Raw genomic sequence first — 13,929 nt, 5'->3', positions numbered from 1 at the left:
CATCGGCGAACTTGGCCAGTCCACTCCTGACTCCAATGTCCACATCATTAATGAAGATGTTGAACAATATGGGTCCAAGGACAGAGCCTTGAGGGACCCCACTGGTCACAGGACACCGTGATGAGTGACTGCCATCAATTACAACCTGGTCGTAGAAGGAAATGAGATTGGTCAAGCAAGACCTACCCTCAACAAACCCATGCTGGCTATCCCTCAGGATGTTGGTGTCAGCCAGTCCATTAAGGATGGCCTCTTTAATAAAATTTTCTAAGACCTTCCCTGGGATAGAGGTCAGGCTGATGGGCCTATAGTTTGCTGGATCCACTTTCCTCCCTTTCTTGAAGTTAGGCACCACATTGGCCTTCTTCCAGTCTTTGGGCACTTCATCAGAGCACCAGGAGTTCTCAAAGATCTGTGCCAGGGGCTGGGCTATGACGCTCGCCAGCTCCTTGAGTACCTGGGATGTAAACTGTCAGGGCCGGCTGACTTGAAGGTATCCAGCCTGTCAAGCTGTTCCTTCACGAGGTCAGCATTAATGGAGGGCAGGGGATCTCCCTCACCCGGACCTCCCTGTCCCATAGAGGGCATGGGCGTCCCATGGGACTCATGAAAGACAGATGCAAAGTACCCATTTAATAGGCTGGATTTTCCTGGCTGTCCATTGTCAGTTGTCCCATCTGGTTCAGCAGGGGTCCAACACTGCCCTTGCTCTTCCTCCGGCTCCCCACATATCTGAAAAAGGACTTTTTATTGTCCTTGATACTCAAAGCTTTTTGGAGTTCAGTTGCAGCCTTGGCTTTCCTGGTTTGCTCCCTGCAGGACCGGACTAGTGTGGAATATTCCTCCTTGGAGGTGAATCCCCTCCTCCATCCTTTGTAGGCCTTTCTTTTTAGCCTCAGGAGGTCCGCTAGGTCCCCGGAGAGCCAGGGGGGCTGCTGTGCCTTCTTGCTGCCTTTCCCCCGAGATGGAATAGACTTAGCTTGTGCACTGAGGAGCGCTCCCTTGAGGAGCAACCACTCTTCCTGAACTCCCCCCTCCCTGGGGTCGTGGTCCCTTAGGGCCTCCCTGACAAGCCTCCTGAGCTTGTCAAAGTCAGCTTTCCTGAAGTCGAGGACTTCAGTGTTGCTGACTGACTTGCCAGCTTTATGGTGGATGGTAAAGATGATCAGATCGTGGTTGCTGTCACCCAGCTTCCCATCGATCACTAGGCTGCCAATTAGGTCATCCCCTCGTTTGCTGTCATGGTGTCATATCAGATCAAGCATTGTAAAGTCAAAACTGACATCAGAAAGTTGAAACAGAGTGTCAGTTTAGAAACATTGTAAGTGTGAACTGTTGTAACTTGAAATGTTGTAAGTCGAGGACTGCCTGTATCTGACAGGGTTGGTTGTTGCCTATGAAGCAGTGTTTGGCCCAAGCATCCATCCATTAGACCAGGGGCTCATTCCAGTACCTGTCAATATGTAATCCTTCCCAGAGTCTGTGCTGCCTTCTCGCTGGTATCAGCCCTGGGGAGAAGAAATAGTTTGAACTCGGAGTCTTCCCTCAGTCAAAATAAGGTTAGAGTTCATTGTGAGTGTGATAGGAAGGCTGAGAGCAAGAATGAGGGCCGGACAGTGTTAGTTTAATTCTGAATCCAAAAAATTTGCCACAAACCTTGAAACGCTGGCATTTTTTAGTTAGCTAGTGATGTTGAAATGTATCTAGTAAGCTTTCTCTGTCTAACGGTGTGGCTCTTGTCCAGTCAAACAGCTGGAATGTAATTGCTGCATCTCCCCAGTCTCCCCTGTGCCACATTGTTGATGCTGAATGTCTCATTTAAATCTCATTGAAACAAAGTGGCTAAAAATTACCAGCATCCAGCATGTTCCAGCCTTTCTATGTGTTGTAACTGAGATCAGCACGAATCTCTGATTCTTACTTAATGCTTCTCTAGGATTCTGCATCTATGAGAATTAGAACAATAAAAACAAATCCTATGAAGGCGTAACTAGCTTGCTGTCAGGAAGGGATGAAACAGCTTCTGTTCTACTTTCTTATGCATTGTTTGAGGCTCATTCCTGTGGAAGGAAATCTATGAGATCTGCGCCAGTGTGCACTCAGAGGAGGATCAGCCACTTCCTAATTACAACTAAGGGAACCAGCGCAAGGTGGCAGCTGCCTTTGGGGGCTGATATATGAAACATCCATCCAGATTGCATGTACATTTGGGAGCAACAAGCTGCCACACATCGGGGAATTCCCCAGCACAGTTACATTTATAATCTCTCAGCATGGAAAATATCATTTAATGGAGACATGATTAATAGCTCTACTTCAAGTCATCCTTACTATATAGCTCTGCATTTCCTGCTCTTAGACAGTTCCTCAAAGGTGGTTAAAAATGCACAGTGCAAGGGAGTGCTGACTCCCCTGGAATAGAAAGAGAAAAGCATAACAGAAGTTCATGCAAGATGCAATTAGTATTCCTAAAAGCTTCTCTACTTTTATGACAGGAGAGAGGTCAATGTATCTATTTCCAAATACTGAGCATCAGCTTTGAAAATTTGGGGATGGATCTTAACCCAACCACGATGTCCCAGAATGGTGAAAATACAGTTTAGTTCCAAAAGCACCTCTCTTTGTGATGAAAAGATCATTACCAACCTTTTAAACACATCCACCTTCACTTAGAAACCCTTCCCAGCATACCTTGCTGGTACTGGCCCTTTTTGTTTTACAAAGACAAGAAGTTGAGGCCTTAAACTTGCCATCTTATGGATGGTTATTGCTTGCTGCATCTTCCTTTCTTCCATCTTTTAACTTTTACATCTGCCCCAATTTTTACATTTGTTCTACTTTCTTATTCATTGTTTGAGAATCATTTCTGTGGAAAGAAATCTTGTTACATTTGACCTTTTTTTTCCCCAGTTTGCTCCTGAGAAGATGGCCCTACCTACCTCTTATACATTTTCAGTCAAGAAGGACTGTATTACATTCTTTGTCTCATTTTTTTTCTGTCTTCTATTCCCTATGAAGGCAGGAAGTTTGTATTCTGATTTTCATTTTTTAAGCTTCCTTATTATGTTCTGCCTGTATGGCTAAGTGCCACTTATTAAGTCAGACGAGGTTCTTTGGGTAAATGTGATATCTTTTGTTAGACCAACTAAATAGTTGGAAAAAGTGTTCTTTGCAAGCTTTTTGGGCACAAACACCCTTCTTCAGGCATGGGGAGAGTCTGGTGGTGTTTTGTGTTCTCCTGGGTGGAATAAAAGCCAATATGCAAAATGCAGGTCTGTCGGTCTTTTGTGTTGTTTGCCCCTTCTTGTCGTGAGATAGTTTTGTTATTTGAAGAACAGCTTGCCACTCACATGCATGACATATCATGCCACTCCTTTAGCTTCATCAGTCAGTGTCATTTTTATTTGTATAATAAATTTTCTGGGGAAAGCACCTAGAAGGAAACATTAAAAAAACAGCTTAAAATTTCAGTTATATTTAAGTTTTTGGTAAGTATAAAAGGGCCAGACCCTTACAAGTATTTATGGGCAGATGAAGTTAGACGCCTTTAAGTATCTGACACCTATATGAATTTTTATGTGCCTAAATATTTTTTTAAAGGCTGGCTCCTAAACCTTTTTTATGAAGTGCCAAGATATTTATTATGTATTATCCCAAGCTAACGTACAAACAACAGGCAGGATTTCAGTGTAATTTTTCAAACAGATTGGCTTGGTGACCTTGTGGTTAAGAACAGCATTTACATTTCTGACCCAAAGGAGGAGAATTTATGTTCATGTGAGAACTGGGAGTCTTCCATAAATGTCCTGATGCAAATTATCTATGAATAGCTCTTTTGCTGTATTTCAATGTGAAGGATATCTTTCTGACTAACAGTTTACTTACCAGGCTTTACAACATGTATGAAAGGACAGAATATAGCCTCCTGCATTCTGTTTGTTGGTATTTGCATCCTTTATGTTAGAACGAAGATAAGAATAAAGAAAGCATACGTCCTTTAATTTAGGTACACGGTTTTCCACAAAACACATAGTTTCCTTTTTTCATGATACCATTTAAGGAGAGCAGAACAATGAAGGACAATTATGGAGCAAACAAGCCCATTCTGAACAAAACAATCCAGTTTTCCCTTTTCTCGGCTAAACAGTCCCAAGTGAGACATCTCCATATGCCAAGTTTACTCTGTGCTCTAATAGTTTCAGATAACAGGAACAGTGAGAATCTGAAACTAGAGCTGCCCAGGAATGGCGGCTGCACCAAATTCATTATAATGCAGGCTGGATTTTATTCAACTTCCAAAAAAGTGGAGAAGACAGTCAGGATGTTATCAACCAGTGTGATTGTCGGTTATGGTGAAGTCTGTCACAAGCTACAGTTAGAGAAGGACTACATAGCTTGATGTCAAGGCGGTCTGGACCACCACAGATTTTATGATAGCCTCACCAGTGAAGTGTCCACTCTAAAATGTTTCCATAGGTCCCTGAGCATTGCAGTTTACCTAGGTGAGAGCCAGTGTTCCAGTACTGTTGGCAGACAGTCAACCATTATATGTAGCCATACCATATTTTAATGAAAGATTTCTGTAGTACTGAGTTTGACTGTACAATACCGCTTCATCCTTCAGACTGGCAACTTGAGGTAGGAAGACCTGGTGGGAAGAATTTAAAGCATAATACATCAATAGTGGGTGCATCTTCATGAGACATTTACTGCTCAGGAACCTAATAACACTGCAGTAGCGTGCTGGTCAAAAGCCTTGCTAATACACTACTGCACCGTGTTATTAGGCTACTGCACAGTAAGTGTTACCAAAAAACCGTGTGCCGGTGCTACTGTGCAGTAACTGTAGTTACCGTGCATTTAGTTAGTAGTTCATTAAGCAAAGACTAAACTAAATGTGCAATAAGTACTGCACATTAATGAATATGTAGGCATGCCCACTGAGTTATAATACCTCCTGGTTTTCTCTTAGCACTTGCCCTTCAAGAAATATCTGAGACCAGGCAACGATAGTCAGGTAATGGATGCAGGCTGTGGATTCAACATATTCAGCCCTTGGCAGGGCATATGTTTCTCCTCCCACAGTTGCAGGATTATTCTAAATTAAAAAATGTGAGATCAGGTTCATGGAGTATTTTGCACGATTTCCGTGAAGATGAAACTATGGGAAAGATGAGCAGCCCCACTGGTGAGGGCTGGAGTTGGAAGAGCCCTCCCCAGAAAACATTTTGAAGTGGGCGAATCTGTTCCATCCCCACTCAGGTCAGGATTATATTGAAACACAACATCCTTTCTACACCTAGGTCATCACACTATTGAATCTTGCAGACAACCTTTGTCCTCTCTTCCTTCCCTCCTCCCTCCCACAAACGGTTGAAATGCACCTCACATCCACATGCAAAAGTGCATCAGTTGATTGAGCCTGGGGCTAAGCAATATTCTTAACAAGCCTTGATTTTGCTGGTCTACATAGTGATTGAATTTGAGTCATGCCAGGCTTAGTTGTTGTGTGCCAGTGTAGGTGGAGCTGTCTGGAAAAAAAAAAAAGAGTGAAACATTGATTTTCCCTACCACAGCGGGTGTGAGAAGTGAAGCCATCAGCTCTACAGCTGCCTCAGCCAGGAAACTTCATGTGGTTCATGCAGTTGGCTGAAACACGAATGATTCAAGGCTTCAGGGAGTTAAGACTATATCTATAATAAAGGAGTCTTAGGTGAAGCAAAAGGCTTGCTCTAAGAGTAAGACCAGGACAAGACATTCATTTTTGTTTGGTCACAAATGGCCCGGTTTTAAAACGATTCTTAGAACAATTTGCCACTGACATATTAGAAAGGGATTCCCAGGGACCCAGCTGCCATGGTTGAGTTTGCTGCCTTCATCTCCATTCACTGGCAATCGTGCCTTTCTCTAATATGTAGCTGTTTGCATTGTCATTTACCTTCACCTTTTTTTGAAGGATGCCTATTTTAAGACCAGTGCTGGGAGGAGTTTATCAATTACAAAGGGCATTCATTAGCTGGACATTCGTTCATGTGACTTTTTAATTGGACATAGTCTCCTTAATGTTGTGTTAACCCCCCATTAGTGTTAAAGTTAATCCTTATACTCCACCCAGCCACGAGTTCTTCATTGCAGTAAACCTGATTGTATGGAACTGCCACCTAATTCAGCTCAGAAATAAATTCAACAGTATGTTTCACGTACAAGGAGATGCACACAATCAACCCACCCTCATGTCGACAGAGAACACACACACTTTCATGCGCAGCATAAATCTAAAGCAGCCAATGGATTCGTGGCATGAGGAATATGGAAAAAATCTATGCTTGCATAATTTCAGAGCTTTAATGCATCACAAGTGTCTGTAGTTCTGAGCATTAATCTGCCTTGAGGAAAAAAAATGAGTTCCAAAAAGTGATATGAGGAAATTAATTTTTAAACTTGTTCTGTAAAATTAATGCCTTTTCTTTTAATATCTCTTCTGCTTCCTATGCGCACACAGATGCCATGCCTTGCATGCAGTGGGAGCTGCCCTCCTGGATCTAGAAAGCCCTTTTAGAGGGCAGAACTGGGCTGTTTCTTTGATTGTTTCCCATGTTCATAAGGAACCAAGCAGACAGGCACCTCTTTGCACAGAGATGTCCCACCCGATGAAATCACATTCAAGCACTCCATGATCTGACTGGTCAGATCAGGCTCAAGAGTTGATCTAGAATCACAGACAAACAGAATATTTTGATTTCTTTTTTCCAGTTGACACAGAATTCTGAGCCATTATTCAGCTTGTCTATGCCCATCAAATCTGCATTGCTGTATAAAGTACTCCAAAGATCAGTATCCAAACAAGGAATGAAATATATTCTTCCCAAAAGATAATAACTTTCAAATGCTTGAAGAGGTTTTTGGAATGACTTTAGCCTCCACAGTGTCTCATCTTCTTTTATCACGGATTTGGTTGCAGGAACCTTCTGTAGTGAAAAACCAAAAAACTGGACTTAGTTACTGTCTCCTTTTCTTTCTCACGTTCTGCTTCCTCTGATTCTTGGGATTTTGGGGCATTCAGAGAAAGCGACCCCAACATACCACATTTGGGGTTAACTTTTCTGTCCTTTGGGTTTGCTATGGTACCAAGACAATGCTTGCAAGTTATAATTTAATGAGAGATTTCTGCTTTTCTTTATTAAATGAATTGGTGTCAAATGTTAAAGTCCTGTTGTATTCTGGAAAGTGATTAGGTTCAACTTAAACTTCTTACTAATCAGATTTTTCTCTCTGTTTATACATATAACTGGGTATATTAATGTTAGGGATAAAAATAGATGTTGACTTTTATTTTACCCATGTTCACGTGAATGAACGAGGTGCAGACCAAAATTCAATTCTCTTCTTACATATCGTTAACTGGATTGTACTGAATGTAAGAAAGTCTAAGATAATGTAAGATGGTCTGCACATTAACTTGTACCTTTAAGTCTGGCCCATTTGCTCTATTTAGCGGGCACATCCCCACCTGCAGGGGTGTGCAGTTGCGGTGGCAAAAATAGTAGCAGCACAAATTTGTGTCACTACTTTTTGTCACAATGCATGCCCCCGCACATGTGGTTTGGTGTGGGACAAATTGCACCACTTCTGGAAAACTGCTGTTTCCCTGCTCCTCCTGGCTCCCACCATGCTGGAGGAGCCAGGGGACAATTAAAACAGTGGAGACACTCTGGCCAGCAGCCAGAGCATCTCCTGGGAGGATCCTGCCTTCATCTCTGCCAGTGCATGTTCCTCCAATGTGAGCTGCACTGCATTTTTCCGCGCCAGTTTTATTTGCTACTGAGATTTCTTGGTAGCACATATTGCCCCCCACAATGCAGATTTGCAGCATGTTTTAATATGGCAGGTGTGCATCTTGTGGCACAGCAAAGTGGTTTGCGGCACCACAGACTGCACGTGCCTGCACATCTATATCTGGCCAGAGTAGCATCTGTCAGTGCGTTTAAAAGTACGGAGCACCTAGACACTGGGATGCTGAAAGGATAGGAGAATGACCTATTTCTGATATTCCCAACCTGATTTTCCAAGTTAGCAGTCCCTGTAGTCCATACACGTTTCTGTCTAGATCCACTTGGTTATGATTATGTAAATGTATGTACATATTTGAAAAAGGATGTACACATGAAAAATGTATGTACACACTGAAAATCTGTCTCTGTTTTCCCTTTCCGTCTTGCACATTTACATAGCTCAAATTTTCAAGAAAGACATCTCACCCTTTCGGTCAGAAAAAATAACATTTATATACATGACTTATAAATTCCCTTAACCAATGCAAATCCATTTGTTCCAAAACACGATGCTACAGTATAGTACACATTTTTGAAAGAAATCTGATTTTGGGTGGTGGACAATCCTCTGGCAGTTTTGGGACTCCATCCAACATTTTCAAGTTTGGCAAACTGGAGAAGACTCTAAAGGAGAAATCAAAGAAAAAAATATTTTGGAGGCATTTATTTGGACAATGTTTAGATCAAAAGCACAACCATTGATTTTCAATACTGCTGAACTTTGAGGAAATAGAAATCTGGATTCAGAATCAGAGCTGAGTTGTTCTCGTTCACACAACTGGTAGAAAAATATCTAAGTCTCCACTTCTCTTAAGTCTTCAATAGGTATGAAACTTGTACAACAGAGCAGAGTCAAGCTGATTGTCTGAAGTATCAAAGGCGAAGATTTTGTAGCTTCATCTTAGGCATCAGGTTTAGAAATTCCTAGCTAGCTGAGATCTAGGGTACAAACTGGAGCATGTTTATGTCATATTTTTGTCTTTTTGTAACAGAGAACACTGAATTTTCTGTGTTTTCCTGCAGTTGCATTTCTTTTATATATGGCTTCTGCTTAATCTGCTTTATGGACCTGATCACGGACCAGTACATCAAGACCTTCTTTGGACATTACAGAGTCCAGTGTATTATTCTATAAAAATAGTGATTTTCTCTGTATCTTTAGCTTCAGCCATTAATGCCAACTGTTCTTGGCCTTTAATGGCATATGAATCGACTCTGGTTATTTTATAAGTTGCTTTCCAATTCTCTGGAGAGAGAGGCACTCTATAAACGTAATAAGACAGCATTATGAAATACTCGCTGGCTTTCCCTCCCTTTGCTCCTCCTTGTAACTAGTGTGCAAATGACATAATGTTCCACGAGATTTCCATTGGCTCACAGCTAGAGCTCAGCCTTCTGATTTAATAGAATTTATTTTTAGATTTTTTTAAAGAAAATGTCTTTAAAAAGTGCAGTCATACAGTTTCCTTCTCTTTCACTCCCTGAGGAAGAGGAGTTTTCAGATTTCTGCTGAATGGAGTGAACATGGCCAAGAAACATCCCAGAGTCCTAGTCTTCACAGGGCAACCTGACTGATTGTGTATTTGTAATGAGAACTGACTGTCACTAGCTGTTCTCTGGAAATTTCCTGGTGGCATTGGTTTCTGAGGGGCTAACAGAAGTATGCTGCAGACACTGGCTTAGTACCTTTTACTGATCCCCAAGGAAGTTATTCCTCTGCATGGGCTTTCAGTCTCTGTGATGGGGTAAGAGCGAAGCAGAGATGGGCATGGACAGGGAATCTGAGCTGGTGTAACTTACACCTTTTGGTTTTCTCCATGTGCATTTTACATCAGCTCAGCCTTACTTGTTTACTTACTCCATGTTTTACATAGTGTAACTTGTGTTACCTTTTGAATTTAGCCCACTGAGTCCAGGGTTTGTCTACACTGTGGTCATAATATGCCTGCAGGTATATAGATATGCCTGAGCTAGCTTTGAAGTAACTAACTCAAGTGCTTGAAGAAAGCTAACCACAGAAGCCTGGAGCACAATGTAGCTGTAAAACATATCTAAGAAGCATAAATTAAACAAGGCTGTTCTGCTGTGGATGAACTGCTATGAGTATCTGAGCTAGCTAGCTCAAACCAGCTCATGTGTACCTGTACTCCTTGAGCACAAGGAAGCCTAAATCTGTGTAACATACACAGCAAGAAGGTGAATGTAAGGAAAAGTAACTAACAGCGGGTTACAATAAAGAGAGACTGGGCAATCTTGCATGAGCTTATTTCTTCAACCGCCTTCTTCTGGACTCCTGCCACATCGTTCAGCTCGGGGCCCCCTATACAATAGGTGCATCATGTAAATTGATTTAACTGAGAGTTTAAATGAAAAGGAATCTAAATGAGTGAAGACTATCCTACACTACCACACTAACTGCCTTTGAACTTGAGCAAAGGACACCAATTTAATTTCTAAAGGCGCTTGTACATGTGAAAAAAAGATCCTTTGTGTGGTTTAATAGCATCACACAATACATGTGCATGAGATTGGTGGGTTCCAAATGAGTTTGCAATGTTGCAAACTAAGCCGCATCCCCATGTAGTTTAGTTTGCAACGTTGCAAATTGCAACAATGCAGCTATCAGCTCACTCCCCCAGCTAGAGGAGAGGTGGGCAGAAGGGCTCTGCGAAGCTTTGGGTGGTGATTCGATTTGGAGGAGATTCAGCCCGATTTGGTTGCTGAAGCTTGAAATCCAAATCCAATCAGGGGACCAATAAAAAGGTCTGAAGTGATTTGAAGCTTTCCGAATCTTCAGAAAAGATTCAGAGAAGCTTTGATGATTTGGACCGTTCCTGCCTGCTGCAGTGGGAAGCTGGAACTAGACTACATGCCGGTAAGTAGGGGGTGGGGGAGGGGACCATGGGGGCACCCCTGCCAAACCACATCCCCTGTCTGCTCCCCCAGGTCCCACTATGGCTGCCCTGCCCACCCCAGCTCCTGGTGCTTTAGGAAAAAGGCCCGCTGCCCCCCACTGCATGGGAGCCTCTGCACGAGCCCCCAGACTCCCCCCTCGCTCTTCCAGCCCCTCCACAGCTGCCCTGTCTACCGCAGCTCCGGCCCTATAAGAAAAAAAACTCAGGACTCACCGGCTCCTGCGCTGGCTTCATGTAATACTGAGCAGCGAGGGGCAGCAGGGATCACCCCATGCTGGCGGGAACGGGTGAGTGCGGGGGCTTTTCTTGGGGTTTTTTTCCTTAAAGAGCTGAGGCTGTGGTGGGCAGGGCAGCCATGGGGGTGGCCCCCCACTGGGCAGTAACCTGTGAGTTTGTGGTTTTGGGGGCTTTTTTTCCTTAAAGGGCTGAAGCTGAGGTGGGCAGGGCAGCCATGGGGGTGGGTTGGGGAGGGTTGGGGGGTTCATGCAGAGTCCCCCATGCAGCACAGGGCACTGGGGGGCAGCGAGGATCGCTCCCCTGCCCAGCAGCACCCGATGAGTCAGGGCTTTTTTTTTAAAGTGCTGAGAGCTGGGGTGGGCAGAGCAGTCATTGCCTGGGCTGGGAGAGTGGGCAGAGGATGGGCCTGAGTCATTTGAAGACTCAGCAGCAGCTGAATCTCCAAATCAGATTTGGCTGAATTGATCCGGGACAGTGATTCGAATCACCAAATCAAATCACTGTCCCCCGAATTGGCTGAATCAGAATCCAAAGTGAATACTAGCCACTTCACACAGGCCTAGTGGGCAGGCTCAGCAGAAAAAAGGATCAGGCCCCTCACTGGTTCTCTCTTCAGTAGGAGCCTGGTGGCTGCAGGTGCCAGCTGAAGGTAGAAGTAGCAAGAGATCTGATCATTTTTTTTTTGCACAGCCTCCCTGCCTCTCCAGTGATTGGGGGGTGACCTGCCAGCAGGCTGAGTGGTCCCTAAACTGTGGGGGACCCCAGTCCTTCTTTCCACCCTGGCGGTGTCCCCTGGGGCTGCCCAGTTGGGCTGCTAGCAGGCCAGGTGCTGCACCAGCTCATAGGCAGTACCCGTCTGGATTCAACTCTTCCCTGAGGCCACGAGGGCTTCCAGCACCTGAGCACGTCATACACTGTCACCACCGCCTTCCCACCTAGGAACAGGTTGGCTTGCCCCTGGAGCAGTGCGCGGAGGCATCAGGAAGGTGGCTGGGTGTGCTGGTGGCCAAAGAAGATGGCTGAGATAGTGCATGGGGTGCTGGAAGCCTGGGTGGGCTCAGAGAAGCTCAGGCTCGGTGGGTTTCCAGAGCCCTGTGCACCATCCCCACCACCTTCTCTGGCCCCCAGCACACAAAGCTGCCCTCCTTCTACCTTCCTGGGCTGCTCCAGGGGTAAGCCAAATCAGTCCTGGGTGGTTTCAGGCAGCAGGAGGGCAGCAGGGACAGTGCCCAGGGTGCTGAAAGCCCCAGTGGGTTTAGGGAAGAGTTGTATCCAGCCAAGTGATTCCTCCAAGCTGGGACAGCATCTGGTCCACTAACAGCCTGCTGGGGTGGTCCTAGGAGGCACTGCTGCCATGAAGGAAAGGACCAGGGCCCCATGAAGCTCAGGATCCAATTGGCCCACCAGCCATGCGCGCGCTTGGTGGCAGACTTCCAGTACACTTCTGGGTTTACCACCTAGCATGTGCCCCCTCCTCCCCCGCGCTCCTGTGGGGCACTCCATCCACCTCAGCATTGCAGCATTCACAAGACATGCCTGGTACCTCGAGGTAGGTTGAAAAAACATTTAAAGCTGTGTCTATGGCTGAATCGCTGATTCTCTGAATCAGCATTGAATATTCAGATTCAGATTCAGCCAGATCAAATTGGGACAGTGATCTGAATCAATGAATCAAACCCCGATTTGGGCCAAATTCGAATCATCGAATAAGACCTGTTTCACGCACCTCTAGCATTTATACGTGGGGGGCTGCTCATTTGGTTGCCCTGATGCCAAGGGCAAAATACATGGCTCCGGACCTCCACTTATAACACACTCTGTGCCTCACAGATGGCATCACATAATTCTCTTGGCCCCTTACTGGGCCAAACTCAGTCCTGTGCTCTCTCATACTACCTGTAGCAGGGCCACACTCGCTCTGCCTCATTCACACTGCCCCTCTCTGGGCCTCAGTCACACTGTCCCATTCTGTATAGCCTTTCATGACCATCTAGGCTCCCTACTCTATATAGCCTTTCAGGCTTCATCTCTTGCACTCTTGGTCCTGGCTCTTTGCAGACTTTCAGGCCACCCAACTCTACAACGGGGCATCAGGCCTAGCGCTCCACACACTGGGCTGATTCTGGCCCCTGGTCCTCTCTGGCCTCGGGGATCTCAAACCTGGCCTACATCCCACTCAGGCCTCAGGTGTCTGTTGACATGTCTGAACCCCAGGCCTGCCATCTGTATAGGCTAACCACCAGGGCGCGGGGCTGAGGGTATATGAGGCTCCAACCCTGCCTTTCACTGGGGAGGCACAAGTGTGGCATTTCCTGGAGACTGGCCCACCACGGGCAGCTCCACCACACCATCCAACCCTAGCAGGGAGCAGTTTCAGGTCTTACCCAGAACCAGGAACCTCCTCCATCCCCATGGTTCGTACCCTAACCTCCAGGTGTTCTGGGAGCTGCTGTCTGCTGGCTGAGTGACATTGGTCCTCTGGCTCCCAAGGTGTAACTGCTGGCTTTACTCTTAGGGCCTTGGCTTATACTGAGGCTGCCCAGCCCTCCTCCAATCCAGTGGCCCCCTTTCAGTCACGTGACCGTCTAATTGGGCCAAACCATCCCTGCCAGCTACTCAGAGCTTGCCTGAAACCTCTTAAAGTGGCAGGTACAACCTGTGCTCTGTCACACATGTACACATGCCCTAAACTAACATCCTAGAGCCTGTTCGCTCTTGACTGCTAGATTGCAGTGTTTCCCAAGCACGACAAGAACATTCGAGGAAGAATACAGACAACTGTAGGCGGGTGATCCAGGCTGACCTGGACAAGCTCAGCAAATGGGCAGATGAGAACCTGATGGTGTTTAACACTGAAAAATGCCAGGTTCTCCACCTTGGGAGGAAAAACCTGCAGCACCCTTATAGGCTCGGCAGTGCTACGTTGGTTAGCACTACAGAAGTAA

At 45.3% G+C, this 13,929-nt stretch overlaps 1 protein-coding gene and 1 long non-coding RNA gene across 2 annotated transcripts in view; one reads left to right on the top strand and one right to left on the bottom strand.

Annotated features, from left to right (window-relative positions):
* The window catches only part of LOC109308698, a 10,874-nt gene extending 876 nt beyond the window's left edge, over window positions 1-9,998 (top strand). The window contains exons 2-3 of the long non-coding RNA XR_002100681.1: window positions 7,909-7,915; window positions 9,988-9,998. This is a non-coding gene — a long non-coding RNA (uncharacterized LOC109308698). The remainder of the gene's footprint in view (window positions 1-7,908; window positions 7,916-9,987) is intronic.
* LOC109308697 overlaps window positions 8,276-13,929 on the bottom strand; it is a 24,541-nt gene continuing 18,887 nt past the window's right edge. The window contains exon 7 of the mRNA XM_019533128.1: window positions 8,276-8,456. Coding sequence (XP_019388673.1) covers window positions 8,345-8,456 — 112 coding nt within the window. The 3' untranslated portion in view covers window positions 8,276-8,344. The remainder of the gene's footprint in view (window positions 8,457-13,929) is intronic.

This window comes from Crocodylus porosus, unplaced genomic scaffold, assembly GCF_001723895.1.
Source record: "Crocodylus porosus isolate Cpor-Errol unplaced genomic scaffold, CroPor_comp1, whole genome shotgun sequence".
Classification (NCBI taxonomy): domain Eukaryota; kingdom Metazoa; phylum Chordata; order Crocodylia; family Crocodylidae; genus Crocodylus; species Crocodylus porosus.
The sequence above is the reverse complement of the archived record's forward strand: the minus strand, read 5'-3'. Positions and strand labels throughout refer to the sequence as shown.